This window comes from Tiliqua scincoides, chromosome 8 (genome assembly GCF_035046505.1).
Source record: "Tiliqua scincoides isolate rTilSci1 chromosome 8, rTilSci1.hap2, whole genome shotgun sequence".
Lineage (NCBI taxonomy): Eukaryota > Metazoa > Chordata > Lepidosauria > Squamata > Scincidae > Tiliqua > Tiliqua scincoides.
The window spans coordinates 54,592,663-54,620,289 of record NC_089828.1 but is presented as its reverse complement, the minus strand read 5'-3'; the positions used below and the strand labels follow the sequence as shown (position 1 = coordinate 54,620,289).

The 27,627-nt window shown below is 43.4% G+C and overlaps 1 protein-coding gene across 1 annotated transcript in view; it reads right to left on the bottom strand.

Annotated features, from left to right (window-relative positions):
• The window catches only part of PAFAH1B1 (platelet activating factor acetylhydrolase 1b regulatory subunit 1), a 65,355-nt gene that overhangs the window by 10,128 nt on the left and 27,600 nt on the right, over positions 1-27,627 (bottom strand). The window contains exons 2-7 of the mRNA XM_066635901.1: positions 23,156-23,369; positions 14,305-14,389; positions 7,243-7,317; positions 5,742-5,948; positions 4,140-4,308; positions 973-1,075 (exon numbers count right to left, since the gene is read on the bottom strand). Of these exons, the coding sequence (XP_066491998.1) occupies positions 973-1,075; positions 4,140-4,308; positions 5,742-5,948; positions 7,243-7,317; positions 14,305-14,389; positions 23,156-23,187 (671 nt within the window). The 5' untranslated portion in view covers positions 23,188-23,369. The remainder of the gene's footprint in view (positions 1-972; positions 1,076-4,139; positions 4,309-5,741; positions 5,949-7,242; positions 7,318-14,304; positions 14,390-23,155; positions 23,370-27,627) is intronic.

The following is a 27,627-nucleotide window of genomic DNA, read 5'->3' as shown; positions in this document are numbered from 1 at the left end:
CTCACTTTACAAAAAGGTAACAAAATGCATTAGGAAGCAAGGTTGGGAGAATCCTACCAATCAAGGAATTGAACAAGTGGCCTTAACAGCCTAGTGGCATGTTCCTTCAACACTTCCCCTGCATAGAACCATAGCTTCTGGTTCTATGGTACAACAGCATGGCATAGCTACGGGGTGGGAGTACTACAGGTGCCACAATGCACCCTGCAAACAGCTCCTTCCACTTGCTGTCTAGGCAGCAATGGCAACATTCTGGCAACAAAGCCACTGATGCCCAGAATGGCTTCGACCGCAAGTGGGAGGGGCCACTTACACAGCGCTTTGTGGTAACTGCAGTACTTACTGCACTGCCCCCCCCTTGAGCAGATACACCACTGTTACAACATACAGTTTGGAGGAGCAGGATGTTTCCATGGAGGGGACCACGGTTTGTTTGGACTGGGAATACAAGATCTGAAAGACCCACAGTTCCACCTCATTTGTGGCAAGTCCTATATAGCTAGGAAAGAGGATCCCTAAAGGATTGCCTCCCCTTGTCTGGAAGTACCAAGTCCTCATCATCTTCTTGAGAGGGCACTTGCAAATCCGCTCTTTAGCAAGGCTCATCTGGTAGCAACATAAGATACTTCTTTGTGGTGACCTTCCATGAAGTCCAACCTCCAATTAATGGATAATCATATTCCACCCTATCTGCCTATTTTCCAGTATCTATTAAAGACCCAGCTTTTTCAAAAAACCTCAACTTAGTCTTAGGCACTGCTTTATTTTTTAAGTTTCCTGAATTTGCTTTGGATTTTACTTGGGCAATATTTACTTGAATGTATGTTTTTAATCCTTATGTAAAGTACCCTGAGCTACCTTTCAGAGGGAAGAGTATAAATTTGTTAATACAAAGAAACAGTATTTAGGAAAATTCTTTATAGCAACTGACTAGACTTGTGCTCATGAGTAGGGTCTGTGAAACCATCTTACCCTGTCTGAACTTCCCACATTTTGATGGTTTTATCCCTCGAAGCAGATACTATATGATCCCCATTGGGCATGATGGCTACTGAAGAAACATTATGATCGTGACCTAGAAAGAAAGAGGAAAATCAAAGGGGGTGGGGAGGGGGAAGAAACACAAGCTCTCATTAAGTTGTACCATGACTGTATTACATTACAATGTGTGTAGGAGTCTGTACTCCATTCATGCAAACGGCCATTTACAAAGTGCACAGTCCTCTTAGGTAATTCCTCAGTGCACAAGCCAGAAGCCCTTTTGAAAGACGCCCAACATGTCTCTGGAGGTTTGGAGCAACTTAAGAGGAACCAACCCCCCAAAATGCATCCTTACAGACTCCCGAGTGAGAATCCTAAGCACCAAAAGACAGCAGCATCTCCTGACCCTTCAAGGTGAGGAGAGGCTGGTGAATTAGCTGTGCAGTCCTGTCACAAGCAAGGGCAGCTGAGGCAACGAAGAGGGAGAAGGTGACACCATGAACATTACTGCAGGCTCAGGCCAGAGGTCCATCAAGTCCAGTACTATGCTTCCAGTTCCAAACTGTGGAAATGCTGGACAGGAAAAGCTCAGACCAGCTGAACTCTCTCATCCCCCATGTCCAAGTTGGGGCTGACATATTAGAGGAAGGAACTTCTGGTCAGACCTACTGAAGAATCACCCAAGGAACACAGCCTAAAAAAAGAACACAAATTGCCATAGTAGCTCCTTGCTGGAGCTAATGTGTCCATCCTTACTAACCACCTGAATGAACGAACAAGCGAGAGAAAGGGTAGGCCAAAACCTTAATCAGCATCTGCACACAAGTATCAGCTGACACCACCCCCATCTGGGTTCTCAGTTTTACTTAGACATTATTTGTGCTAGTCACTAACCCTCCCCAGGTCTTCTACATATGCCAGGTGATCCAAAGGGTGTTCTGGTGCCACCTCCCACCGTACTGGGCTTTGAAGCAGATGACAGCTGCATGAGCCTCCTCTGGAACATCTGCTGCCCCAAAGCTCCACTATGAAGTGAGGCACAGGCACATACATTGTGCCAACGGCTACCAGTTAATGGCTACTATCCACAGCGGTACATGCTATTCTCCAGACCTCTGAGTAACAGTTGGAATGAAACAGCAGGAGAAGAGCATGCTTCGATGTCCTGCCTGTGGGCTTCGCAGGCACATCTAGCTGGCTACTGGGAAAACAGAATGCTAGACTACATGGAGCTATGCACAATTCAGTAGAGCTCTTCTGCTGTGCCAGAGAACTCTGCAGAGAGTGGGACCAGGAAATCTAATTTTCACTGGGCTTCAGAACAGGCAGAAGCAGCATCACATGCTCGTATTACTTCTGAAGCTCCACACATCACCCTAACTCTCCTCCCAAAGCTCAGTGAGCTGTAAGTCATTTCCTACAAGGTCTCAGAAGCTCATGAGCAGAGATTCATGCCCTGCCTCATCAGGGGCATGTATCCCTTCTGAAAACTGCTTCAGGAGTCCCTTTGAACTGGGGTATTTTATTCAGGGCTTTGAATAAAATAAAGAATGCTGGCAATAAAGAATCCCCTTGCCACACATGCCTCCTCCTTCTAAACAACAATTAAGCATTCTTTCCTATACCAGCAAAGGATGCTGCACCACTACTGCAAATAGAATTTCTGCAACCTCAGGCCTTGACTAGCAGGGTTAGCAACAGTAATGCCTGTAGAACTGTTTTCTGCTGGCTGGGGAGAGAAAGCAGGCAGCTGCTTCTACCTCCAGATGGATGAATGTGGGGGGAAGGGGGGTTGCACACCAAATGCAAAGGGAGAGAACAGATTTCATATTCGCAAAGTCCCTCTCCCCTCACACTGACACTCCTCGCAATCATACGCTCTCTTCACATTAAAATCTCAAGTCCTTCCAGTTGTTGTGAACAGCCCACGGCTGTCATTGTGAGAAACTATTAGTCTGGAATAAAAGAAGCAAGCTTTTGCCTCAAAGGAACTGTGCAGCAAGAAATGATGTCCTCCTTGGGAAATGTCCAGGATGCTTATATTGCTGGCAACAAAATGAACCAAAATGTGATGCTTCCCATGAGTACTCAGTTATAACGGTACTATACAGTAACATGAGATTGCCTGCGCCGTCTCATTTCCCAGCAATGGACGGAAATGGCAAGTATTAAAGCCTTATGGCTCTCACTTCATTGCACTTGCATTATGGGACATAAAGACACTTTTTCAAGCAAAGAAACCAGAGATGAATTCCAACTGGAAAACACAGATCGAAGCCTGCAATGGCATTCAAGGTGCTTAAATAGTTAAACATGCACCTTGGTCTTGTTCTCCCAAACAACAAGCGTCTTGGGCAACTTGTGGTTGGGCTTTACCACTGCAAATAACTGGGGGAGGGGGAGAAGCTAACATGTTATACTCCAGCACAAAAACACACACACACACACATTTTGAGCACAGAAAGCTAGCGTGTCAGGAAAAGGCTTGGCTAGAACACTTCTCCCAGACATAGTTAAAGCCAATTGGTCTAATGTGCGAGTTTTGCCCTTGACTCTACAGATCCTAAGTTCAATTTCCAGGCAAGCAGGGGCCTCACTGTTTAAAGGGTGGCACCATTGCTCAAGCAATAGGGCACATGGGGAGCTGAAAAAGATCCAGTTAGCAATGTGACCTTGTCACTGTCAATAGCTTTGGAAATCCAGTATGATTGAAAAGTGGTATACAAATATCGTGACAAATTCAAGTACACATTTTACATGGAGAAGGTGTCAAGAAGGTGCCAAGTTCATTCCCTGGCAGTCTCTCCAGGCAGGGCTGTGGGAAGACCCTTGTTTGGCATCCTGGAAAGCTGCTGCCTGACAACACAAGAGTTAGATGGACCAACAATCTCAAAAGCAGAAGGCAGATTTCAATGCAACCTACAACATTTTCTGAGTGCAAGGGACTCTTCCGTAGGGAGAAGCATACAATCACGAGAACAGCCCTGCAACTGCTGTTGAAAGTAGTACCGTCGAGACACAGGACGAACTCACCATGTGAAAGAATTAGGTCCACGTTCTGGCAATGCATCCCACCCCCTTTCTGCGATCCGAAGGAATGTGTTGGGATAGCTATTTTTTCATCTCAGAACTGTATCTGAATTTCTTCAGTGCCTTACCATGCATGGTTCTGATGCACTCGAAGCCCTGGAAATCCCATAGCTTAATGGTCATATCTGCAGAGCAGGAAGCCAATAGCTTGCCGGTGTGGTCAAAGGAAATATCTTGCACAGAGTCTGTATGGCCCTTCAGGGTTCGTTCAAAATCACCTGCCTCATAATCCCATACCTAAGAAGTAGAAGGGGTGGGGAGAATGATGAATATCAACCTAGATTCTTCAATATATTCCTTTACTTGTACAGCAGCGGCCCAGCTCCCAGCTCAAAATGAAACCAACAGAAAAGACAGTCTTGCTGGAAAAGGGGCACAGAGAGGATTTTAAGAGGGCTTAATTACTTTGACAAATTACCTTGAGGAAAAGAGCACAGATACTCTCCCCCCATCCCCAAAATAAATCAGTGTTTACTATCTGACACTGCACTCAAGCCAGAAGGGAACAGTCACTTCACCAACCAGTAAAAAGGCTATTTTAACACATTTGGTTTTTGCAGGCACAGAAAAACAATTCCTGCTATCACCAGAATTGCAGCTTTCCCCCCCCCCCCCCCACCAGAAGGCCCAGGTTTTTTTAGGGGAGGAGCAGCAGACAGGGTTGGAAAAAGATGCTTTAGATTGTGAGACTCAATCACCTGGCCCAGCAGAGTTGTATATACTTGCTACATTCCTAGGCACCGCAATCCAGTTGGAAACCACACAGTTGCCAAAGGACTTTGCCAGTGCTGGATTTTGAGCCTATTCTCCAGCTCGTCAGTAGGAAGAGCCAGCAGAGGTGGGATTTTCCTTATCACAAAAAGTGATTGACCCACTCAGGACCAACAGTTATTCTTACAAGGATCACAAGGATTCTTGTGATCCAACAGACACAAGAGGGTTTGTGGCTTTTTTTCCCCCCAAAGATTGTGTACTATCAATCCCAAAAAAAGGAAAGCTAACACACCACTCTAGCACAGGGGTCTCCAAACCCCGGCCTGGGGGCCAGATGCAGCCCACGATCAGTCTCTGATTCCCTGAGAGCCTCTGGTCCAGTTAACCAAACACAAACAGAATTGTGCTTGTGGGGTGGGTGAATGGGGGTCCATTCAAGTGCATGTTTTATTTCTTGGCCTGTGTTCATGGTTGGAGAAGTCCTGGACATTTGAGCCCATTCATTTATTCATTCATCTAAGTTCCAGCTCTAATGTATTTATTTAAATTTTATATTTAATTCTTTTTTCCGTCCCTCAACACAGTGCCAGATATTTGATGCGGCCCTTTGGCCAAAAAGTTTAGAGACCCCTGCTCTAGCACATAAGCCTGAAGTAGCACAAGACAAAGCACTTAAAGCCTACAAAAATCAGACTGCTTCTCTTTAAGAGTCTAAACAGCACCCCATTTCACTGTGCAATGGTCAGGAAACACAAACTGATGAGAACCCGCAATGGAAGCCCACAAGTTCAGATTTTAAAATCTGTAGAAATAAACACTGGGCTTGAGCTGAACAGCTCTCATCCGTCATACTAGCAGCCTACAGAACTCCAGTGATGCACCTCACTGGAACGCTGAGAGCAGCAAGAGAGATACAGCAAGGAGGAGTCCCGGCACTGGTTACAGGAGAGTCTTACCTTTATTGTGGCATCCTCTGAAGCAGAGACCATAACACTGAAAACTGGATGAAAAATTACTCTCGTAACAGGACTCCTGTGTCCACTCAATGCATACTTCTCAGGAGGGCGAGGGATCCATTCCTTAGGGTCTCGTTTCTGGCCAAGTGGCCCACCTGATGTGAATTCTTCCTTAGCTTCATTTAGTTTGGATTCTAATTCCATAACCTGAGTGTTTCAGGGAAGGGAGAGGACAAAAAAAAAAAAAAAAAGACAAGGACAAGGACAACTTGAACTTCTCAAAGAAATCATATGAAACATGAAATCTGCAGCCAACAATTTGCTTAGTTGTTTGGAAATCAATTCAGCCCTCTTAATTTCACCAAAATGTTTTGGATAAATCAGAAGTCTTTCAAAGGTCAATAAAAGCCTGCCAGTTTCAAGAAAAGCTGTCTGCTGCCATCCTTCCTTTACCATAAGGTTTATTTTAGACATTACCATGTAGTCCAAGCCCTGCATAAGGGTTCCTCCAAACCCTGGGACCATGTAATGCAGAGGTGTCAAACATAAGGCCCGGGGGCCAGATTTGGCCCCCGGAAGCTTTTTATCCAGCCCTCAGGCTCTCAAGCTGCTGAGCAGTGCTGAGGTGTTACCACTGAAACAGCGGCCCACATGAAAATTGGACTTTCCCGTATTTTGAAATATGATCAAGATCTGCGTATTTTCTCTTCTGTCATTTGCAGTTAATGAACTTCTACGAGTTATATACTTCTCGTATATACTTCTCATATATACTTCTCAGTTATATACTTCTCATATATATGAGAGCAAGGTGCTGATGCTGCTTAATGATGGCACTTTCTGCTTAAAGACATCGCTTCCAGCCCTCAATAGGCACCCTGAATGCTAACTTCAGCCCTCTGTATGAAACAAGTTTGACACCCCTGATGTAATGCAAGTACCTCCAAAGAGTATCTAAGGAGAATGCATAGAATGAATGTTCAGATGCCACCATCTCTGAACTATTACTCCAAATAAGAGGGCATACCACACAAAGCACACCCTCTACTACGCCAGAGAATACACCCATTTAAACTGAGAGGGGATGATTTGCCTCTGTATTTATCACCACCTACTTTACAGCAGGCCTACAAGGAAGAATAACCTTTACTGAATGTATCTGCTCAACACACTCTTGCTAATGCATTGGAACGAATGACTTGACTATTAAAGGGATGAGCTAAGGCTAACAGGAGTACATCTTCTGCCATCTTGCTGGGACTGAGCAGTTTGGAAAAACTATTCTGTGACAAGGTTAAAACTCTTGAGGGATGTATGGCACTACAGAACCCACCACTACAGCAGCTTTATTTTTCAGTAGTCTACATATTCTTTGAGATATTTGTGGAGGGCACTTTTTTTTTTAAAAACAAGCTCACTCAATTGTCTGAAGTATCAGTATTTGTGCAAATTTTTTTAAAAAATCACCACAGCAGTTTTGGCACTTAAGGTTCCTACTTACCTTCTTTTGTAATCTTATAACTGATGTCCATTTTTTTTCCAAGAGCCCTGCATACTTCTTATCTAACTCTTCATTCTGAAGAAAATCAAGACAATGGACACATTAACCCATCAGTACCATTTAACTGTTCTCTCCCTATACAAGGATGTCCTTGCAAACAAAGAAACCTCTACGCATGCTTTCTGATCAAAATGGAGTCTCCTCTAGAAATTGGAGGTACAGTACTCCAATGGGTGGCTTGCACAGCTAAATCATTAACATTTATAAGACATTTATAACATTATAAGACACAAAACAAGTGGAAAACCTTTCAGATGAAAATCCAAAGCAACAAGCTATTTAGATCATATTTTCTTAGTCTGCTTTTACAAGTGCATTGGCGGTCAAAGAAGAATATCTTAAGAACGTGTGAACGCAATGAATATGGTCACGATGCTTACCCCCTTCAGGGTGTTCAGAGGAATGCTATGCTGAATATTCTTATTCATAAGTCTTATTCAGCTATTCTGTTTAATAGTCAGCAACAGACCCCCTCATCCTCAACAAATGTCTAAACCTATTTTAAAGGCATATGAGCTGGCAGCAATCATCACTTCCTGTGACAATGATTTCCGACGGGGAAAGGGACATAACTGATTAGTTTAGCATCTGCTTTGCAAACAGAAAGCCCCCTAAGTTCAATCCCTGGCATCTCCAACTAGGGCTGTGCAAAACCTCATGTTCAGATGCTGCCAGTCAGCAAAAACACTGGTCTAGATAAACCAATAAACCTTCTATTGAGTCAGAAGGCAGCTTCATATGTTCTTAAACTAAATCTGATAAATAATTTATGCATATTGACAATTGTCAACATATGCACTGAAAATCGCCACAACAAACCAATTCTATTCTGTCTGAAGCATTCAGAGCAAGTTTCCCTTTTTGTATTCTTCTCTGTCTAGGCATTTACTATTTTGTTTAATCCAGAGATTACCAAGGAGATAGTGGCATAGCTAAGGGGGTGCAGAGGGTAGCAGTCACACTGGGCAACAAGCTTTAGGGGGGCAACAAGCTGAGCTTGACACTAGCGGCCAAAATTATGAAAATCTTGGTATGTATGAATAATACCATCTTGTTATATATCATTGGAAAGGTAATTTAATGCAGAATGCAATGAAACAAACCACATTAGAATATCTGTATTCTATCAAAAGTTATGGCCAATTAACCAGAAAATGAAAACACAACTGCGTTAAGGAACAAAAAGTGGATTTCTTCAACTCAAAACTGACCTATGAGACTGATTGTTCTGCGAGCCAATGAGATATTATTATGATACAGCACGGTTGCCCAAACCCCGGCCCTGGGGCCACTTGCAGCCCTCCAGGATTCCCAATGCGGTCCTCAGGGAGCCCCCAGTCTCCAATGAGCCTCTGGCCCTCCAGAGACTTGCTGGAGCTTGTACTGGTCTGACGCAACTGTTCTCAGTGTGAGGACGACTGTTTGACCTCTCACGTGAGCTGTGGGATAAGGGCTCCCTCCACTGTTTGCTGTTTCACATCTGTGATACAGTAGCGGCAGTAAAGGAAAGGCCAGCCTTGCTTTGTGCAAGGCCTTTTATAGGCCTTGAGCTATTCATTCATATGTTTCATCTCTTAATACATTCATTTATGTAAATTTATTCAAATCTGAAATATAAATTAATTCTTTTTTTCCCCAGCCCCCGACACAGTGTCAAAGAGATGGTGTGGCCCTCTTGCCAAAAACTTTGGACACCCCTGTGATACAGCATGGAGCCAATAAGGTGTTAATATGAGTCAGCTCTCATTTCCATGTATCATAAGACAGCTACTCCTGCTAACTGGTAAAGCAGTGCTTCTCTTATGTTTAGCAGGGAGAGAATAACAGTCCCCTTCACCGTAGCACAGTGTCTAACCAATAAGGGGCACACTTTTTATTTATTTAATTAAATTTGATTTTGTTGTGGAGGGGGGCTACAAAATCTTCTTTGATCCCAGGTGGCAGATCAAGTGGCAAGTGGGTGGTGAACTGCTGGGCGAGGAGGCAGGTTTCCCCTCAATTTGCACTTTTTAAAAAGCCCAGGTGTGATGTTACTTCTGGTTGTGACATCACTTCCAGAGCATCTTTTCGAGCTCCGCGCCGGGCTACACGTTCATTAGCTAAGCCACTACAAGGAGTCACAGCCTGGCTAGAGAAAAGGACCAAATCTATATATTATGCACAGTACAATGGCAGCATTCTCAATTATTCCATTTCACACTGCAGGTGTGGGAGGTCAATAATTTTGAGTCCTTTGAATTAACCCCATGCAAAAGCACAAGCCATCCCTGTATGCAGTGAAGAAGCAAATCAGGGAGCAGACTGCACAAAACCTTTCCTTCAATGAGCTTATTTACTACATGTGGGGGGGGGATTACAGGGGGAACCATTCTAAAATAGGACACCCAGTCTGAAAGTTAATGGTGCACAATTGTACAACCTCACTCTGCAAAATGAGTAGATCACACGTGAGTGGCTAATGACTGACATTTCAAATTCTGGAGCCTCAGAGACACCAATAATATTGAAGGTTTTAGACGGGAGCAGCACAACACTAGAACTGGTAATTGGATTATCTTCTTGGGTAAGAGGCCACAATGCAAGCATTACCACCCCTTAGCACCTGGGGGAATTTAGGGTTATTTGTGGAACTAATTTGTGCTGGAGCCAAATGTACCCCCTGAAGCTGTTGCCTGGATAGCATCCAATCCACTGATGCTTGGATTTAAAAAAAAAATTTTTTTTAAAGTCTTTTAATTCATTAAGAGTTCTACCTAATTCAAACTCCCTTTGCTTCCCAAAGCAATTCTCTCAATAAGAAATCAAAACAACCACCCATATAGCCACTGAACAAGATGTTCAGGTCTTCCTTTTTATCTTCTGGGAAAAGAGTAGTAGTAGATTTTTTGTCTTCCTTAAACGTGTAGATGAATATAACAACACTCTTTTCATCAAGCCCTCGATTTTCAATTACACATACAATGAGATTACAACCAGACCTTATTTGAATGAGATTTGGGGAAATGAAATTACAGCCCCAAGTGGGTCTTTTAGTATGGAAGACAAAATTTGAGTCTTTCACAGTCTGATTGGTAGGCCTGAAGGGTACTTTTGGAGATTAGCATATATTTAAATTGTTCACAGCCAGAGTCACTTGTACAATCAGCAGCAATACCTCTGCATTCCCAGATCACAAGATGGTTACTTCTCTAGCAAACTCACATAGTAGGCATTTAAAACTGAAAGAGAATTTGGTCAGTTGTAAGAAGATTTGCAAAGCCTGGTGGATATTTCCTATAATGTTTTCATTAAAAAATACTACTCTACGTAACATTTAGGTAGCATAAACAGCCTCCTTTGTTGCTGCACAGGAATACAGAACTGACACTGTTCTGCAGAGGGCTTACAAACCAAACAAGGTCAGCAGGATAAAAGGTGAAATGAAGACAGAGCAGTACAGGTGAGAGGAGGATAAACTGGGAACAGACAACACAGTTACCAAGGCCCCCAGCAGGCTTTACAAGGAATACAGACACAGAAGCAGTAAACAAGAAGTCAAGGCAGGCAGCATGATCACAGAGAGCTGAAAAAGAACCCTCAATATTGTATTAGCATGGACTGGTTTCACACTTCAGAATAAAGTCTGAAAATAGATAACTGTAGATGGTAAAGTGGCTGTTAGAACTAGTACTCCTAACCTCAATTTTTTCCATTTCACAAGTCACTCAAAACAAAATCTCTGTCAGTAAAGACACAAGAGAAGGGGTCATAGCTCAATGGCTGGGTACTCAAATTTCCATGCAATAAGTCCCGAGCTCAAGCCCTGCCATCTCCAAGCAGGACTAGAAAAGGCTCCTGTCAGATCCCTGCCAGTCAGCTCAGACAATACTGAGCCAGTTGGACTAGTGGTCTGGCAGGATAAAGCAGTTTCTTGCACACTGTTAATCCAAGTCACTGAAGCCATTTAACATTATGCTCAATCTACTCTAAAGTAAAACAGCTGGGTTAGCCAGAGCATCACTTGGCTGAATTTGCTGCTGAGGAAATTTATACTATTTTTAAATCTCTCCCCAACCTAGGTTTTTAACCAAGAGCTGCATACTTTAGTTTAAACTGCACATGTAAGACATGTCCACTTCAGAACAAGTTCTGTACGTCATGTGTCAATAGAACTACTCAAAAGGCATGCTCTGATCAAAGAAGATCAACAGTGTCCTTAGATAGAATAGCTAAACTGTTTACCTGATGATTAAGGAAAGACTGACATTTTCTTTTTACAAAGTGGCAGCCCAATCCTATCAGACCACCCTTGCCAATGCGACCATGTCCCAGGAGCACGTGCTGAATCCTATAGGGGAGTGGGCAGTCCCAGAGAACTCCTCTGCAAAAGGAAACATTTGTTTCCTTACCCGGGGTAAACTGCTGCTGCCTGAATGGGCTTACTTGAACTTAAGAACATAAGAACATAAGAACATAAGAACAGCCCCACTGGATCAGGCCATAGGCCCATCTAGTCCAGCTTCCTGTATCTCACAGCGGCCCACCAAATGCCCCAGGGAGCACACCAGATAACAAGAGACCTCATCCTGGTGCTCTCCCCTACATCTGGCATTCTGACTTAACCCATTCCTAAAATCAGGAGGTTGCGCATACACATCATGGCTTGTACCCCATAATGGATTTTTCCTCCAGAAACTCGTCCAATCCCCTTTTAAAGGTGTCTAGGCTAGACGCCAGCACCACATCCTGTGGCAAGGAGTTCCACAGACCGACCACGCGCTGAGTAAAGAAATATTTTCTTTTGTCTGTCCTAACCCGCCCAACACTCAATTTTAGTGGATGTCCCCTGGTTCTGGTATTATGTGAGAGTGTAAAGAGCATCTCCCTATCCACTCTGTCCATCCCCTGCATAATTTTGTATGTCTCAATCATGTCCCCCCTCAGGCGTCTCTTTTCTAGGCTGAAGAGGCCCAAACGACGTAGCCTTTCCTCATAAGGAAGGTGCCCCAGCCCCGTAATCATCTTAGTCGCTCTCTTTTGCACCTTTTCCATTTCCACTATGTCTTTTTTGAGATGCGGCGACCAGAACTGGACACAATACTCCAGGTGTGGCCTTACCATCGATTTGTACAACGGCATTATAATACTAGCCGTTTTGTTCTCAATACCCTTCCTAATGATCCCAAGCATAGAATTGGCCTTCTTCACTGCCACCGCACATTGGGTCGACACTTTCATCGACCTGTCCACCACCACCCCAAGATCTCTCTCCTGATCTGTCACAGACAGCTCAGAACCCATCAGCCTATATCTAAAGTTTTGATTTTTTGCCCCAATGTGCATGACTTTACACTTACTGACATTGAAGCGCATCTGCCATTTTGCTGCCCATTCTGCCAGTCTGGAGAGATCCTTCTGGAGCTCCTCACAATCACTTCTGGTCTTTACCACTCGGAAAAGTTTGGTGTCGTCTGCAAACTTAGCCACTTCACTGCTCAACCCTGTCTCCAGGTCATTTATGAAGAGGTTGAAAAGCACCGGTCCCAGGACAGATCCTTGGGGCACACCGCTTTTCACCTCTCTCCATTGTGAAAATTGCCCATTGACACCCACTCTCTGCTTCCTGGCCTCCAACCAGTTCTCAATCCACGAGAGGACCTGTCCTCTAATTCCCTGACTGTGGAGTTTTTTCAGTAGCCTTTGGTGAGGGACCGTGTCAAACGCCTTCTGAAAGTCCAGATATATAATGTCCACGGGTTCTCCCGCATCCACATGCCTGTTGACCTTTTCAAAGAATTCTATAAGGTTCGTGAGGCAAGACTTACCCTTACAGAAGCCATGCTGACTCTCCCTCAGCAAGGCCTGTTCGTCTATGTGTTTTGAGATCCTATCTTTGATGAGGCATTCCACCATCTTACCCGGTATGGATGTTAGGCTGACCGGCCTATAGTTTCCCGGGTCCCCCCTCTTTCCCTTTTTAAAAATAGGCGTGACATTTGCTATCCTCCAATCTTCTGGCACCGTGGCCGTTTTGAGGGACAAGTTGCATACCTTAGTCAAGAGATCTGCAACTTCATTCTTCAATTCCTTAATAACCCTTGGGTGTATGCCATCAGGGCCCGGTGACTTATTGATCTTTAATTTATCAATGAGGTCTGAAACATCTTCTCTTTTAACCTCTATCTGACTTAACTCCTCGGTTAGGAGGGTGTGTCAGAGATGTTGCTGGTGAAAGATTAAATGGCCCCAGAAAGGTGGACAAAAGCTGGGAAGGAGGATAGGATATCAACCGCACAGCTGCCACCAATGCCACTCCCTTCCAAGCCTTGAAACCCCCTATCCACCCCAGTCTCTGCCCACCCCCTGCCAATGCTGACTTATTTGCACTGGGGTTCCTCAGAAAGCCACTGATGTGCATCTTTGGCCTAGCTGCATTGAATGACACATTGCCGTGTGTGACTTCTGTAGAGCACACTGTACTGCTGGAATGCAAGTTCTGGCAGAGCAGCATGTCCATAGGATTGGGCCATGTTAGTGTCCATAAAGTGAAATAAAATGGAAATTAAAGTCTCCTTTCAAGGCTTAAAGGGTTTGGGAATAGTCTGAATATGTAGATTCAGCGGTAACTGAAGAACAAAACTGGTGAGCAAAGATCCTCCTCATTCCAGCAGATACTTATTACCCGCTTTTATGAAGAATGCGATGCCATATAGAACTCAGACCACTACCAAGGCCTTCATACACTTGGCTCTTGGTGTTTCCTTAACAGCTGGCTTTAACGTTCCCAAATGAAGGCTGCAAAGGGGGACACCAATGGCCTACACAAGGTTACAAGCAGCATTAAGCAGCTTCCCCCTCCCCTTACACAGTTGAACAAGATCCTTGTGGAGCATTTAATGCCTGTAGGCAACCCCAAATTACTCAGGATGCTGACATCCAAGGCAAATTTTGTTATGCAGCAGGAGATATATAGATGACTAAGCTTAGAAAGTCAGGCACCCATAACCAGTTGTTTGTACTCACCACATCAAGCTCTGCTTCCTTTTTAAACACAGAGTATGCCTCTTCGTAGCCATTAGAACGAAGGTAATCTGCTATTGCTCGATTTCTAAACAAAGAAAGAAAGAAAGAAAGACTTGGATCTCAAAATTCACATGGTACTTCTATGACAACTCTGAAGATACATCTTCCCTGTTCCACCAGAGCCACACGCCAAACATGCTTCAAGAGAACCAACATATGGGAGAATACAGCCTCCCTCGCCACAACTTTGAAAGGAAAATTCTGAGTAATTATGACTAGTTATGACCTGAATACTTACACACTGCCAGTACCAAGAATTATGAAGGAACTTTCTCATCCTTCCCACAACTTCCTCTACATTTGTTATAAAAGGGCAACTGCTCAATTGTTGTAGTATAAAAGAATTATTATTCACCAAGAAGATAGACAGGGAGAGTGTGAGACTGAAGATTTGCCTGGATGTCTCACAGCAGTTTTCGATACCATGATTGGAGTCACTTCTTGGCTGGGAATGGAGGTGCACAATGACTTATGGCTTCATTCCAATCTATTAGGTAGTTTCATGATGTTGGAGGGATCCTGCTCTTGCCCTTAGGAGTTCCCCTGGAGAATTCTTTATGCCTTAACTTCAACATGAGGGGGGAGGATAATTTGAAGGTCAACAATATCAGTATATTGACAATGCTCAATATATTTTCCTCAAATCCCAGCAAAACAGTGGGCGTGGAATTCGTAATGGGCTATGAGGAACAAACATTTGAAACTCAACTGGAGTATGACCTAGGTGATGACAGTAGTCGCGAGTGTCGCAATAGATGAATGGCCTACTGTAGACGGGGATCTCTCTCCTCCCACACACATAAGTAGGCTCACAGATTTGGAGGAACAGGTTCTCCTGGGTGCTCAGAGCACAACTGTGACCAAGAGTGCATCTGTCCAACTTTACATGATTTGCCCTTGCGTTAAGGACCAAGGGTATCATCTACCTTTAGTTCAGTTCACTGCAAGGTGCAACTAAGGTCAACTTGGAAGAGAGTCTGAAAACTTCAGCTACTCAAAAATACAGCAGCCAGAAGCTGCTAAGTCCACACAAAACATTGGTTCTAAAAGATCCCCTTTACCTGCCTGCTCATTTCCAAATTCAGAGCGCGATACCATAGTCTTTCGAGACTGAAGGTTGCCAATACATTCCCAAATTTAATTAAAAGAGTTAGTTTTGACCTCTAAAGATCCATGTGGATTAAGTCCTGCTTATCTGCAAGAACACCTTCTCTCTATACATCCCACCTCTTCTATGCAGCAAGATCATCCAAGTCAACTCCTTCACAAATGCCCTTACTGTCTGCAGCTGACTAGTTAAGTTCTAGGGTTTCCTCAGCAGTGGAAACTCAGTTATAGTACCCCCTGCCCAGGAAGATTTGCTTGACATCCTCACTTTTGCCTTTCAGAAAGTTGGTAGAATTTTCTTGTTTAAAGGAAGTTTTCAGCAGAACTGAGATTTAGCGGTAAAACGGACATCAGCTCCCCTCTAGTGCATAAGAACTATATGGGCAAGAAGAGATCTCAGACAAGCAAAAACAAACCAAATTTGGAACCTGAAATTATTTTACAGAGGAGATAAAACTGGCTATAGGGAAAGAGGTGGAGGTTCTTCCAAGTTCAGACCCTTTCTTCTAAATAGAATCTGCCTTATGTAACAGAAAGGAGGTGACCCCACATCTGGGCTACTAGATAGTGACAACTAGGGAAAATAGAAAACTATTCATGAGATGTTTTGCAAAATTAACTTTGTCTCTGAAAAAGCCAGTGCCTTCCATCTTACAAGTATGCAGACTGCTTATGGGAGGAAGAGAAGGTGTTGACAAGATTACAGCGCACCAACTTAACATAGTCAGATGTTACCTTGTCATGCACTAACAGGATGTTCAAGTTCTTTGGGCTTCCTGTTCTCCCACAACTTCACACCTGTTTGTTTGATGCCACCCCACCCAGCCTGGATGAATTAATGACAATGACAAATTAAGCCAAAGGCACAATGGCAAATAAGGAAACTTGGACAACTGGTGTGAAGGTTTTTTGTTTTTGGTGCTGATGGATGCTCTGGAGGCTCTCCTGTTTGTTAACAATGGCTCTATTACCAAGGTTGCAGCCCTACACATATTTTCTTGAGAGCTCTGTTATGTTGATGTACTGGGACTTACTTTTGAGTAAATGTGCATAAGATTTGACCAAACCCTGCATGCACCTGTTGCTGGTCTGGGCCAATCCGTTTTTACTGCAGGCAGACATTGGTCAGATTTTTATAAATACTCATTTGGAGAGTTCCATTTCACATGTTGAAAGCACTAGTTCAAAGCAGGGCAATGCCATGGTTAGGACCAACAAAAAGAAAGCTTTCAACTCTTACAGAGTGCTTCAACAGACAGAAGATAAGCAATGCATAGAAAGGAGGGGCAGGTTGCGGGAGCCCCAACAGACTGAAGCTTTGAACATAAAAATGGAGATCAGAGGTTTCCATGCAGACTTGAAATTGGTCTCTAAAAAGGTGAGATGTTCACATGGCTACTAACACAAAGGAAGTAAAGGATAGTTGAAACCCACCCTCAACACCATTGCTAAAACTACAAAGTCCAAGTTAATTCAGTCTAGTCTCCAACTGAAAATCTTACAGGTTCCTTCTAAAGCAGATAGCAGGGCAAAACAGAACAAAATCAATTCTACATTCTCAAAGCAGAATATAACTTTATGTTCTCAAAAAATCCTGACAGCCACCCTGATAAGACTGTATTATCTTCTCTTTAAAAAGGGAAGAAGAGAGGAGGCTGACTGACAGTGGCTTGTCTGTGACCATCTAGTGAGCTCACAGTTGAAGCAACATGTAAACTGGGCTCATAACTCACACCAGCTCTAAAATAGGAATTACCAAGACGCAAATTACACATCATGTTAACTACACAATACATAGTTAAGGGCTTGCCCATTCCTTGCACAGAGTAGTTTGCTAGGGTTTCAGCACAGCGCTAAGGTATTTAATCAGTGTCACTGTAGCAAATCACACTTCAAGAGTTAAAACAGTTACTTTGGGGATGCAGTTTTCAGCATGAAAACACAGAGGTAAAGGGTTAAATACTCTTTACTGCCATCATCCCAATCCAAACTGAGGTCTCACGTGGCTGCTAGATTTGAGCAAAAGCAAGACACTAGATTAATGTGGGTGTTATACCCAAATGTCATTTGTTAGGATGAGTTGGGAGAGGGAGAGAAGCAGCACTGTGTGGGGAAGGAGGCTGCAGTTCAGGAAGTGAAGGCATCTTCTGCTGCATGAATCCCAATTCCTCCCACTCACAAGTGGGCAGATTGTCACCTGCTATGCAGAAATAATGGTGGAAACCCTTACTTACATGTAATCAGGCAGGGCTGAAACATGACACCCAAAGCTCAGCGAAAGGCAGTGGCAAAGTGCAAATCTCACTTTTTCCAAAAAACACAAAATTTTGTTTTGGTTACAGCAGAGAGTGAGCAAACCATTTATTACATGTTGATTAAAATTTGGTAAGGCTCAGAGGCTGGTTGATATTGCTGTGCAGGCTGCTAGTGGACTTTCCCTGAATTAGGCAAGCTACTGACAGTACAACCGAGATCGCAGGATGCTGCAGTTTGTAAAAACAGAACAGCCACAGAGTTTAGCTTTTTTGCAATCTTGCTTTTGCAATTTTTTAAATGTTTCTAGTCCTTATGATTGGCAAAGGTACAGACTCTGGCACCATCAAAAAGTTCTCAAAAGGATTTTTCTGTGAAGGGAGCCAGGGTTCTGGCTTCACCCCAGACGCTTAGAAGAAGCAAAGTTATGTAAAACAGCAAACGATGGAGTCATGGAAAACAAATAAGGCATAATTCAGCATTTGTTGCAGAATTTGGGTTACATTTTGCACTGAATTTCCTCCAACTCCCACGGTACAAAAATACACAGCCCTAGTTCCAAACTATCTGCAAGATTCATTCTCACTACGCACTATGACTGAAGCTGGACCTCAAGACTCCAGTAGTTGGCATTACAGCAACCCAAGTAGCAATGCAAGCACAAGCTAAAGAGGTTAGCACCAATATGCACTTCAAGATGGTGACCCCTGCCACAATGAGGACAGAGACAGACCCCTCCTCTAACAGATGGTGCTATGACAGATGAGAGGAGGTGGACAGGCAATGGTCTAAATCGAGAGAGAGAGATAGGCCGGACATTTACTTGGCTTGCTGAAACAGACAGTATTTGACAGCCAACCAATCAGCAGCTAATTGGGTAAGCAACTAACTGCTCAAACACTGCCAGAGTATCACCTTCCCAGCACTACCAGACATACACTTTATCACGTGGCCTTAACATTCCTGCTGTGAGAATATCAGCATCAAAAAATTTTGTACAGCACCCAAGTCATGCCAAGTCATAGACAGATACAAGGATCCTTTGCGAGGAAGTGCTCCTTGTCCCAAAGAATTCAGACCTTGTAAACCTAGTTATGAAGATGTCTACCCCCTTTCATTACAAGCTCTCCATGGATGTCCAAGTCCACTCTTAAATGTACAGAGCTTGCTAGTAAATATTTTATGACAATTGCAAAAAATGTATACTGACTGAAACAGAAAACCTTCTTGCAGGTGTCTATTAAATCTAAAGTACCCATAGAAAGGGTACAAGAAGTCCTTACTGTGTCTGTTCTTCCCAGTAGGGCAAATCAGTATTTATTTGTAAATTAACTGCTTAACTTACACTAGAAACCAAGCTAAGATAAACAAAAGCAGGCTCTAAAAAACATGGGACAAACAAGAGATTTAGAGGGAAAGGTTTTGACTAGTATTTGCAGGCTTGACCTTTGTGCCAGTTACACTACACATGTTCGGATGCAATTCAAGGAGCTGGTTGTTACTTTTAAAGCCCTAAATGGTTTAGGGCAATGGTCTCCAAACTGTGTCCCCAAAAAGCTCCATCCCATGAGTGGTGCTTACCATTCCACCACCACTTATCCTGCAAGCCAATCTGTGCACAGGGATACGGAGATGCTCTGGGTAGACGCATCTATTGCCCAGCATCCCAGCAGGCTGTGCCACAGGATGTCTGGGCACACACAACTGCCCAGAGCATTCCTGTGCACAGATTGGTTTGCACGATAAGCAGCAACGGAACTCCAAGCACCGCTCACAGAGAGGGTTTTTCCAAATACCGGATCTGGCCTGCGAGACAGAGTTAAGAGAGCCCTGGTTTAGAATCAAGGACTGAAGATCACCTCCATTCCCTATGAAGCTGTCTAGTCCTCCCCCAAGGTCAGCTGGTAGGACCTTCATGTGTGCTTCACCATTAACACAGGCTTGGTTGGCAGTGACACACAAGGGTCTTCTCTCTGGTGATACCCTGCACATGGGGATCAGACTGTGCCCCTCACCACCAACATACCAACAGCAGCTGAAGGCCTGCTTATTCCCATTCAGCCTTTGGGGTTTAGTTTGCTCTGATGGTTTAGTTTTGACTGTTGTGCTTTCCCTGCTGCCTTGTGTAGTCTTGTTGCTTTTTATTGCTTAATTTTTTAGTTTTATTGTTTTGCTAGATACTATTCAGTGACTCTTAACTGCCACCTTAATCAGAAAGGGATAAAGTAGGTTACAAATAAAGGGGATTTTATAAAATGCACTCAGATTCCTATCATATGGGTTAGGAACAGGTCTTTCCCATAAACAGAAGTGTTGCAGAGGATATATGTTCCTCGCTATTAATGTCAAGAACTTATACCACACCTTTCTATTCATCAAGGACACTCAGAACAGATTACAATAAAAACCATTATAGATGATATGTCACAATCCCATGAAAGGTATAAATAAAAAATTTCTGCTGTTCTAATTCTATATTTAATGTAGCCCAAAGACTAGACAGTCCAAAAAAAATAAAAATCCTGTGCATAACTGAAATTGGATGATGACTCTTGGAAGGAAATTCCATAACATTGATGCCTGTGCTGAAATAGGCTTGGCTCTGCAGGAGTATGAAACTTATCAAAGGTGGTAGAAAGAATTAAGACTCATCAAATTAACTTAATAAGCAGGAAGAGAAAGATAATGTTCCCACAGAGAAGATGATGCTCTTAGCTATAGATCCTAGTTTCACACCTCATGGCTCAAAACAGCTCCAATACTTGAGGACGCTTGCATTTTTCAATATGGAAATCTCATTAGGAAGAATGTACTGCTGACCCTGTTCAGAACGGCCACTAACCATCCCAATGCACACGGGATGAAGTGCTCATGGTATTCAAGGTGCACCACAATTGCTCAGAGTTTATTTTAATCCGAGAGAGGCATGGAATAATATCTTCCTTCTTTCATGTTTAATATTGCAGCAGGAAAAAATAGCTTAAATAAAAAGCAAAATCACTTGATATTTTTTTTAATATGCACCTCCTAAAGAGGCAGAGAAGCTTGGCAGTTTTACAGATGATAAAGAGGACTTGGGTATTTACAAGTATCATATAAATCAACTCCCATCTGAACATCCTCAAGCTCAGCACCAGAAACTTTTCATCACTCATGAAGATTTCTTCAGATCATAGTGACCAGCAACAATGGGAAAGGTTCAAAAATTTGCATACTTGTTTCACGCAGTGCAATACAACAAGATATGCTGCAGAGCTGTTCTGAGTTGCCTGGAACCTTCTCCATCTGGTTCCCCAGAAAAGAGAGGATGGCAACTCAATTGCCTGTTGTGATCAGTTTGCTAATTATTTCACAAATAAATTGCTTGCATTTGCCACCAATTAGACTCTACATGTGCCCGTGGCATCCACCGGTCCGGTTACTTAGGATTCTTTTTACTTTGTACATCCTGAGGATGTGAGGCCTTTCACCTGCCCCTTGCCCAGTTTGGCTTATCAGATCTGCCCAGGGAAAGGGCTGGAAGAGTGAAGGATCTTAAAGCATTTCTGATGAAAAGGGCATTGCCAATATTAAAATAGGCTGTGTTACAACCCCCTCCTGCAGAATTCCTTCCTGGAATCCACATGCTTGAGGAATTATCAACCAATCACCCATTTCTGGGCAAGCTGAATGAACAGGTGGCAGTTAAAGTTCTCGCACCAGAACTGGTGCTAAGTTCTGAATGAAATAGATTATCTGAGTCCTTTTCAATCTGAAACTGCTCTGGTCCTGGTGGAAAAACTACACAGGGGACTTGGTAGGAGGAGTGATTCTCTGTTGGTCTTGCTGGACCTCTCATAAGCATTTGATCAATCATAGTGTTCCCATGTTGTTCAATGTCTATATAAAATCAATGGGAGAGGTCATCCAAGGATTTGGAGCTGGGTGGCATCAATACGCAGAGGACCTTTCTTTGTCATTTAATGCTGGAAAGCAACTGAAACCATGGACCGCTATCTGGAGGATCTGGATATGAGTTAACAAGTTGAGAATGAAACAAACATCCTCTTGGTTTGGAAATCCACAGTGCAGGTACTAGAATATCAGTCTGTTTTAAACAGGGTTGCATGTCAACTGCAGGAGCAGGTCTACAGCTTGGGGGGGTCCATCCTTGATTCTCTGCTGCTCTTGAATGCCCAAGTAATGGTGGTGGCCAGGGGGGCCTTTGCCCAGCTTATGTACCAGCTACAGCCATACCCAATCAATTGAACCTAAGCACAGTGGCCCATGGCTTTGTGACACTAAGACTTGACTATTACAAAACACTCAGCATGGGGCTGCCCGAGAAATTGCATTTGGGCCACTACGTTCTGCACTATGTTATCCTGTGTGCTAGGCGATGTGACTAAGCCCAATTCAAAGTGCTGATTTTGATCTTTATAGTCCTATATGGCTTGTAACCAAGATATCTGAGGAATCATCTTTCATATGAACCAACTCATCACCTTAAGGTCAGCAGAGGGCTCCGCTGTACATGCTACTTGTGGTAGAGGACTGAATGACAACAACTAAGAAAAAGTTATGCTGTGATGGCATCTTTTATGGAACTCACCATCTATGAGATGGTACCTTTTATGGCACTCCCCACGGTATTAAGAACTTCCCTGTAAGCCAGTGTTTCTAAAACTGTGGGTCGGGACCCACTAGGTGGGGCATGAGCCAATTTAAGGTGGGTCCCCGTTCATTTCAATATTTTTAATATATTAGAGTTGAGGCTACCATAGTATGCGACTGCATTTGTGAAAGTGTTACAGACCTGTACTTTTAACAAGCTACTATGTAGATATTTTAACATTGATAGTACATTGGGACATACTCCTGGGTAAGTGTGGGAAGGACTGCAGCCTAGGATTGTTAAAAATTTTCCTGCTTGATGACTTCCAGTCATGACATCACATCTGGTGGCTCCTGACAGATAAAAAGTGGGTCCTGGTGTTAAATGTGTGAGAACCACTGTTGTAAGCCTTTCAGTAAGTGATGAAGACTTTCCTTTTCCCATCTGGCCTTCCTGTCTTAGGTGCTCTTGGGTTTTATAGTTGTAATGTTTACTGTTTTAAAGTTTTTTATGGAACAATCTCTATATTATAATTATTGAACTTCATATTTTGTTCTTATTTTGTTTTTTGCATTTTACTGTTTGTCTACATAGTACTGGATCTTCAAAGGGAAAGTCAGGATTCACATTTAAATAAATGGAAACTTGTTAACCACTTTGCTGGTCTTGTTATGCAGAAAAGTGGAGTATACATTTACCACTTCTACTACTAATAGGTTCAGGGTTCAGAGGGTGAAAAAGCAAGCAGCTATCATCATCACAAACTACTGTCCCACTCTGAAAAGACTGCCAACTATATACATCAACTTTTGAGGTGTGACACTCCAAGTTACTCACAGTTCATCTCGTTGCCTCTGTGACAGCACCATTGTGGCTGTGATGTCAGGTTAAAGTGATTCAGCTGCTTTCCCCCTTTATCAAGTAGATGCAGGATTCCAGGATCCACAATTCAGTCTGCCACAAAGTGGCTTCAACCTAAAGGACAAGGCGTCTCCACAAGTAAACTCCAGTAAGCAGACCGAATGCATTCAACAAGGAGGATTCATTCCATCTAGAGGAAAAAAGAAAGCAGATTTTTTACTACAATTGCAGAAACCAACCAACAACCATTGCACAAAAGCAACATATAAGATGCTTATTAGACCAACTTTGTTAATGTTCCACTGTTAATGGAAAAAATGCAAACTTGAGTTGTGTCAGTGTACTAAAAAGTGTTAATAATGCCTTGTCAGATGGCCTTGCCAGGGCTTCCAGTGGTTACACCCGAGTGCCCTGCATACTCCTCCCTGTGGTAGACAAAACAGTTTTAGCCGAACAGACAGACACATACGCAACTGGCAGAAGTAAGCCACAAAGCACAGGCCAAACCAAGGTAAATTTGAGCAAGTTGTACAGTTTCAAATTACATGTGGGGGCTCTGCAGTGTTGTCATTTTCTATTTTAACAGATCATATGATTTTTATTTCATGTTACTGTAACAAACATTTCTGAATATCCATGATCTAAATCTCTTGATGGGCTGGGGTAGAACGGTCCTCCACATTAAAAGAACCTTTCCATGTCAGGGAGAAGGTTCATGTCAAGGCTCCTCTCCAATATACTAGTTTTCTATACCCAGGGGTTTTTGCGTGTGTTTTATGGAGAACTATTCAACTACAACTACACCTGCATGCAAGATGAAGCAGTACAGCCCAGTAATAGGTGTCTAGTTCAGTGTAAACCTAAGATTTTTCTTAGGCTGCAAACCTATATACAGATTTCTGGGATATTAATTTTAATGGACTTTTTTTTTTAGGTAGACTCTTGCATAGAGTTGTGCTATTAGTGAACTAGAATTTTTGGAAAAGCCCTCTCTGATCTTCCTTTGGCACAGAGTTTACACACAGCCATAAACAGGACAGCTTAAGAAAGTGTACACATACTTTATAGCATCAAATTTAATTCACAATATTATAATTCACACATATATTGTAAATGGGAAAGGCAGCTCCATTCAATACATTGTGAACATGGGATACAGCATAGGTATCAGTTTTATCAGTGCACACAATAAGCATTCATTTTCCAAAAAATGTGTAGCAGTCAAGCTGACAGACACGAAACACTTCTCCTTGTTCTAGAATTGCATGCAATGAAAGTGATTCAGCTCCTTGGCAGTTTGAATACAGGTTTACAGTTGCCTGCCTTATTCTATTACCATTGTTTTCAAGCACTCCTTTTATCCCCCAAATAGGAGAAACAGTGAATTTTAAGATTTCTAGCTGCAGTGGGAGAAGGGAAAAATGAACCTACTCAGCTCTGAGGCACCCACCTCAAAATTATTCCAAGAGCAAGCCAGGATCATTAATTCTAACACACACAGTCTCATCTCTTTCCTTCACTGACACCATTCAGCTGCTGCAATTCTCCAAGAGGGCAGATGTGCCATTCTGACAAAGAGCTGCCTCTACACCCTTAGAAGGAACCCCAGTACTGCAGGTGCTGCTGCCATACAAACAGTGGTGTCGTCACCATGCACTGTGTGCCAAGAAACCAAGCATTGCGTCACTGCCTGGATGTTCCCGACAAGTAGTTCTCCACACTACTAGGCTCTGGATTTGCATGGGGAACCAGGGTGAGAAGGCAATTTACATAAATCACAGTCCAGAAGAGAGGGCAAAGTGCATACCAAGGCGAAATGCTGTCAGATATCATTTGTAGCCTTCCAGTTAAAAAGTGCAGTTATTTTCTTTCAAACTACAAACAGCCTGGAATTAAGCATTAAAAAATATGAGACAAAGTGTGGAACAGCTCAGGTACATCAGAAAGATTACACATACTTAATTCTGACTTTCTTTTGATAATATGACAGTGTCAAAAAGAGGAAACTGGAATTCAAACCACTATGACTACCTAGTTTCCAATTTAACAGAAATCAGTTTTACATTTTTCTCTGCAAGGTTGAGGACAAGAAGAAGCTGAAAGCTCAGACTGCCACAGTTGCAAGGTAATAAACCAATTCGCTTGTGGACGTATGCAGTTTGGAAGCTAGCCTGCTAGATAGCTTTGCCCCTAGCAGGGGAGGCCCATTCCCTGTCTGTGAGCTGCCCAAAAAAATCTGGAAAGGGAACCACAGTGGGAGACTCAGGATCCTGGGGGGAGACCGACATGGAGCCCTTAGGGGAGACTGACATGGAGCCCTTAAGCCAATGGGAGCCTCTTCCTCCTACTTCCCTCGAGAAAACTCCAGGACTCTGAAAACCTTAGGTGGGAGTTTCTGACAGTATTCTGGAGGAAATAAGCCCTGCTGACCCTTCTCCTTTTCCTCCTCCAATAGCTCTCTCTTTTCCTTGGAAGAGTTATCCTCAAAGTCCTCTGCCTCCAAGTAGGACTTCAGACTCACTATGCTGAGCGGGGCTGCAGCTGCGTTCCTGGTAAACCTACGGGGCCCCTAGAGAGATGGAAGACCAGTGGCAGGGAAATGGAAATGGGGTTGGAGAGGTTCTTGTTCCTTGTCCTTATTCACTTCCCAACATGGGTGGTCATGAAAACATTGCCCTCCTTGTGCTTGCCTCCAAGCTCATGTCCCATACATTAAGGTCTGGACTGGAGTTTCGGAGCAACCGTGAAAGCTTCTGGCTAGGGAGGTCTGCATGTCCCTAGCGATTAACTGATGGAGCCAGTAGTGAAACCATCTGCAACTGGCCCTGAACCCCTGCTATGCCCAGAAACAGTTGGCCTATTCGGAACTCTGAGACCAAAATGGCAAGGGTTTCTGGATAGTCCTGGAGGGCAGCCGACACCCCTGTAAGTCCGAGAAACACAGCCTCTGAACTTGGAGCACTGCATTTCTGGTTGTGAGCAGTAGCCACCAATATACTTATCCTTCCATTAAAAGTCATCAACTTTAATGCCATTTACGCCCCTCAACATTCACTGAATGAATCTCACAAAATAGACCACCATGCAAATTGTCCCATTTGTCTTAAACCTGCTGCTTCTCTCAGAATAGCAACTCCCAGTTCTTATCAGAAAAAGCAAAGCAAGCTGCCTGCATTTTCTCTGAACAACTAAACTTCAGTCCCCTCCCTTGCAGGTCATGTAGAAAATTGCAGGCAGACAAATGGTTACACCAGCGCTTTAATTACCGGGGTGGGGGGGGGGAACACAATCATTCAGCAAAAAGCTATAAGTTGCTTAGATCAAAGGTTTTTATTACTAGATCTTACAAAAGAATATTTGGAGCCTGCTTATACACAATAAGCTGAGCCTATTAATTACAGGTGCTCATTATATTTGTTTAGATCTCTAGACAAAACTCTTGGAAACCTAATGTTTCATGTATGGATGGCCCCGAAATCAATCCTGAAGAAGGGCAATTAATGGAGGGGAGTTGATGGTCATACTGCCATTACAGAGGGGAAACCCCACACACCAGAGGAGATGGAAGGCAATGAAGACATGGCCTTTTGTCTCAAAAGACATAACATAAAGAGTCCTGTTGGATAAGGCTCCACAAGTCCATTTAGTCCAGCATTTTTTTTCTCACATTGGTCTCTGAAATTTAAACAGGAAATGAAGGCCATACCCCTTGCCTGCTGCGATCCCCCTGCAACTGAGGCATATTGCCTCTGAACCTGGAGTGAGCATGCAGTGATCATGTCTAGTGACCACTGACAAACTTATCCATCATGTAAGGCCATCCAAGTTGGTGGCATCATCATATCTCGTGAAGGCAGATTCTAGATTACATGCTGTGTGAAGTACTTCCTTTGGCCATCTCAATCTACTGCCAATCAGCAGACTAGATGACCCCAGTTCTAGTCATGTGACAGAAAGAAGAAAGCTTTTATATGTCAATTCTGCTTCCCCACCACAATCTGCCTTTTTTCTCCTGAACCAGCAGTTCCCAAACTTGCCAGGGCTTGTGATGCCCTCAGAACCAGGAAGTGAATGATAGTGACATGAAATATGTCACATAGTAACATCACCGCCATTCATTTTCTGGTTCAGAGGTCTAATTCGAGCCTCTCTACAGTGGTAAGACAGTCAGAGCAGGTGGGAGGGCTTTCCATGTGCTGCAGCTCTGCCCACTGCATTGAGCCTTCCTGGTGCTGTCTGGAGGCTCATGCAGTAGTGTCATTGCCAGGCAACAGACAGCCTGCAGCACCCTGGAAACACCTCATGATGCCCTAGACTAGGGTGTCACAACAGAGATATTGGGAACTGCTACCCTAAACTAAACCTTTCTAAGTCACAAAAGGAAGGTGTTCCAGCCCCCTAATACTGTTGGTAGCCCTCTTCTGCACCTTTTCTAGTTCATTTCCTTT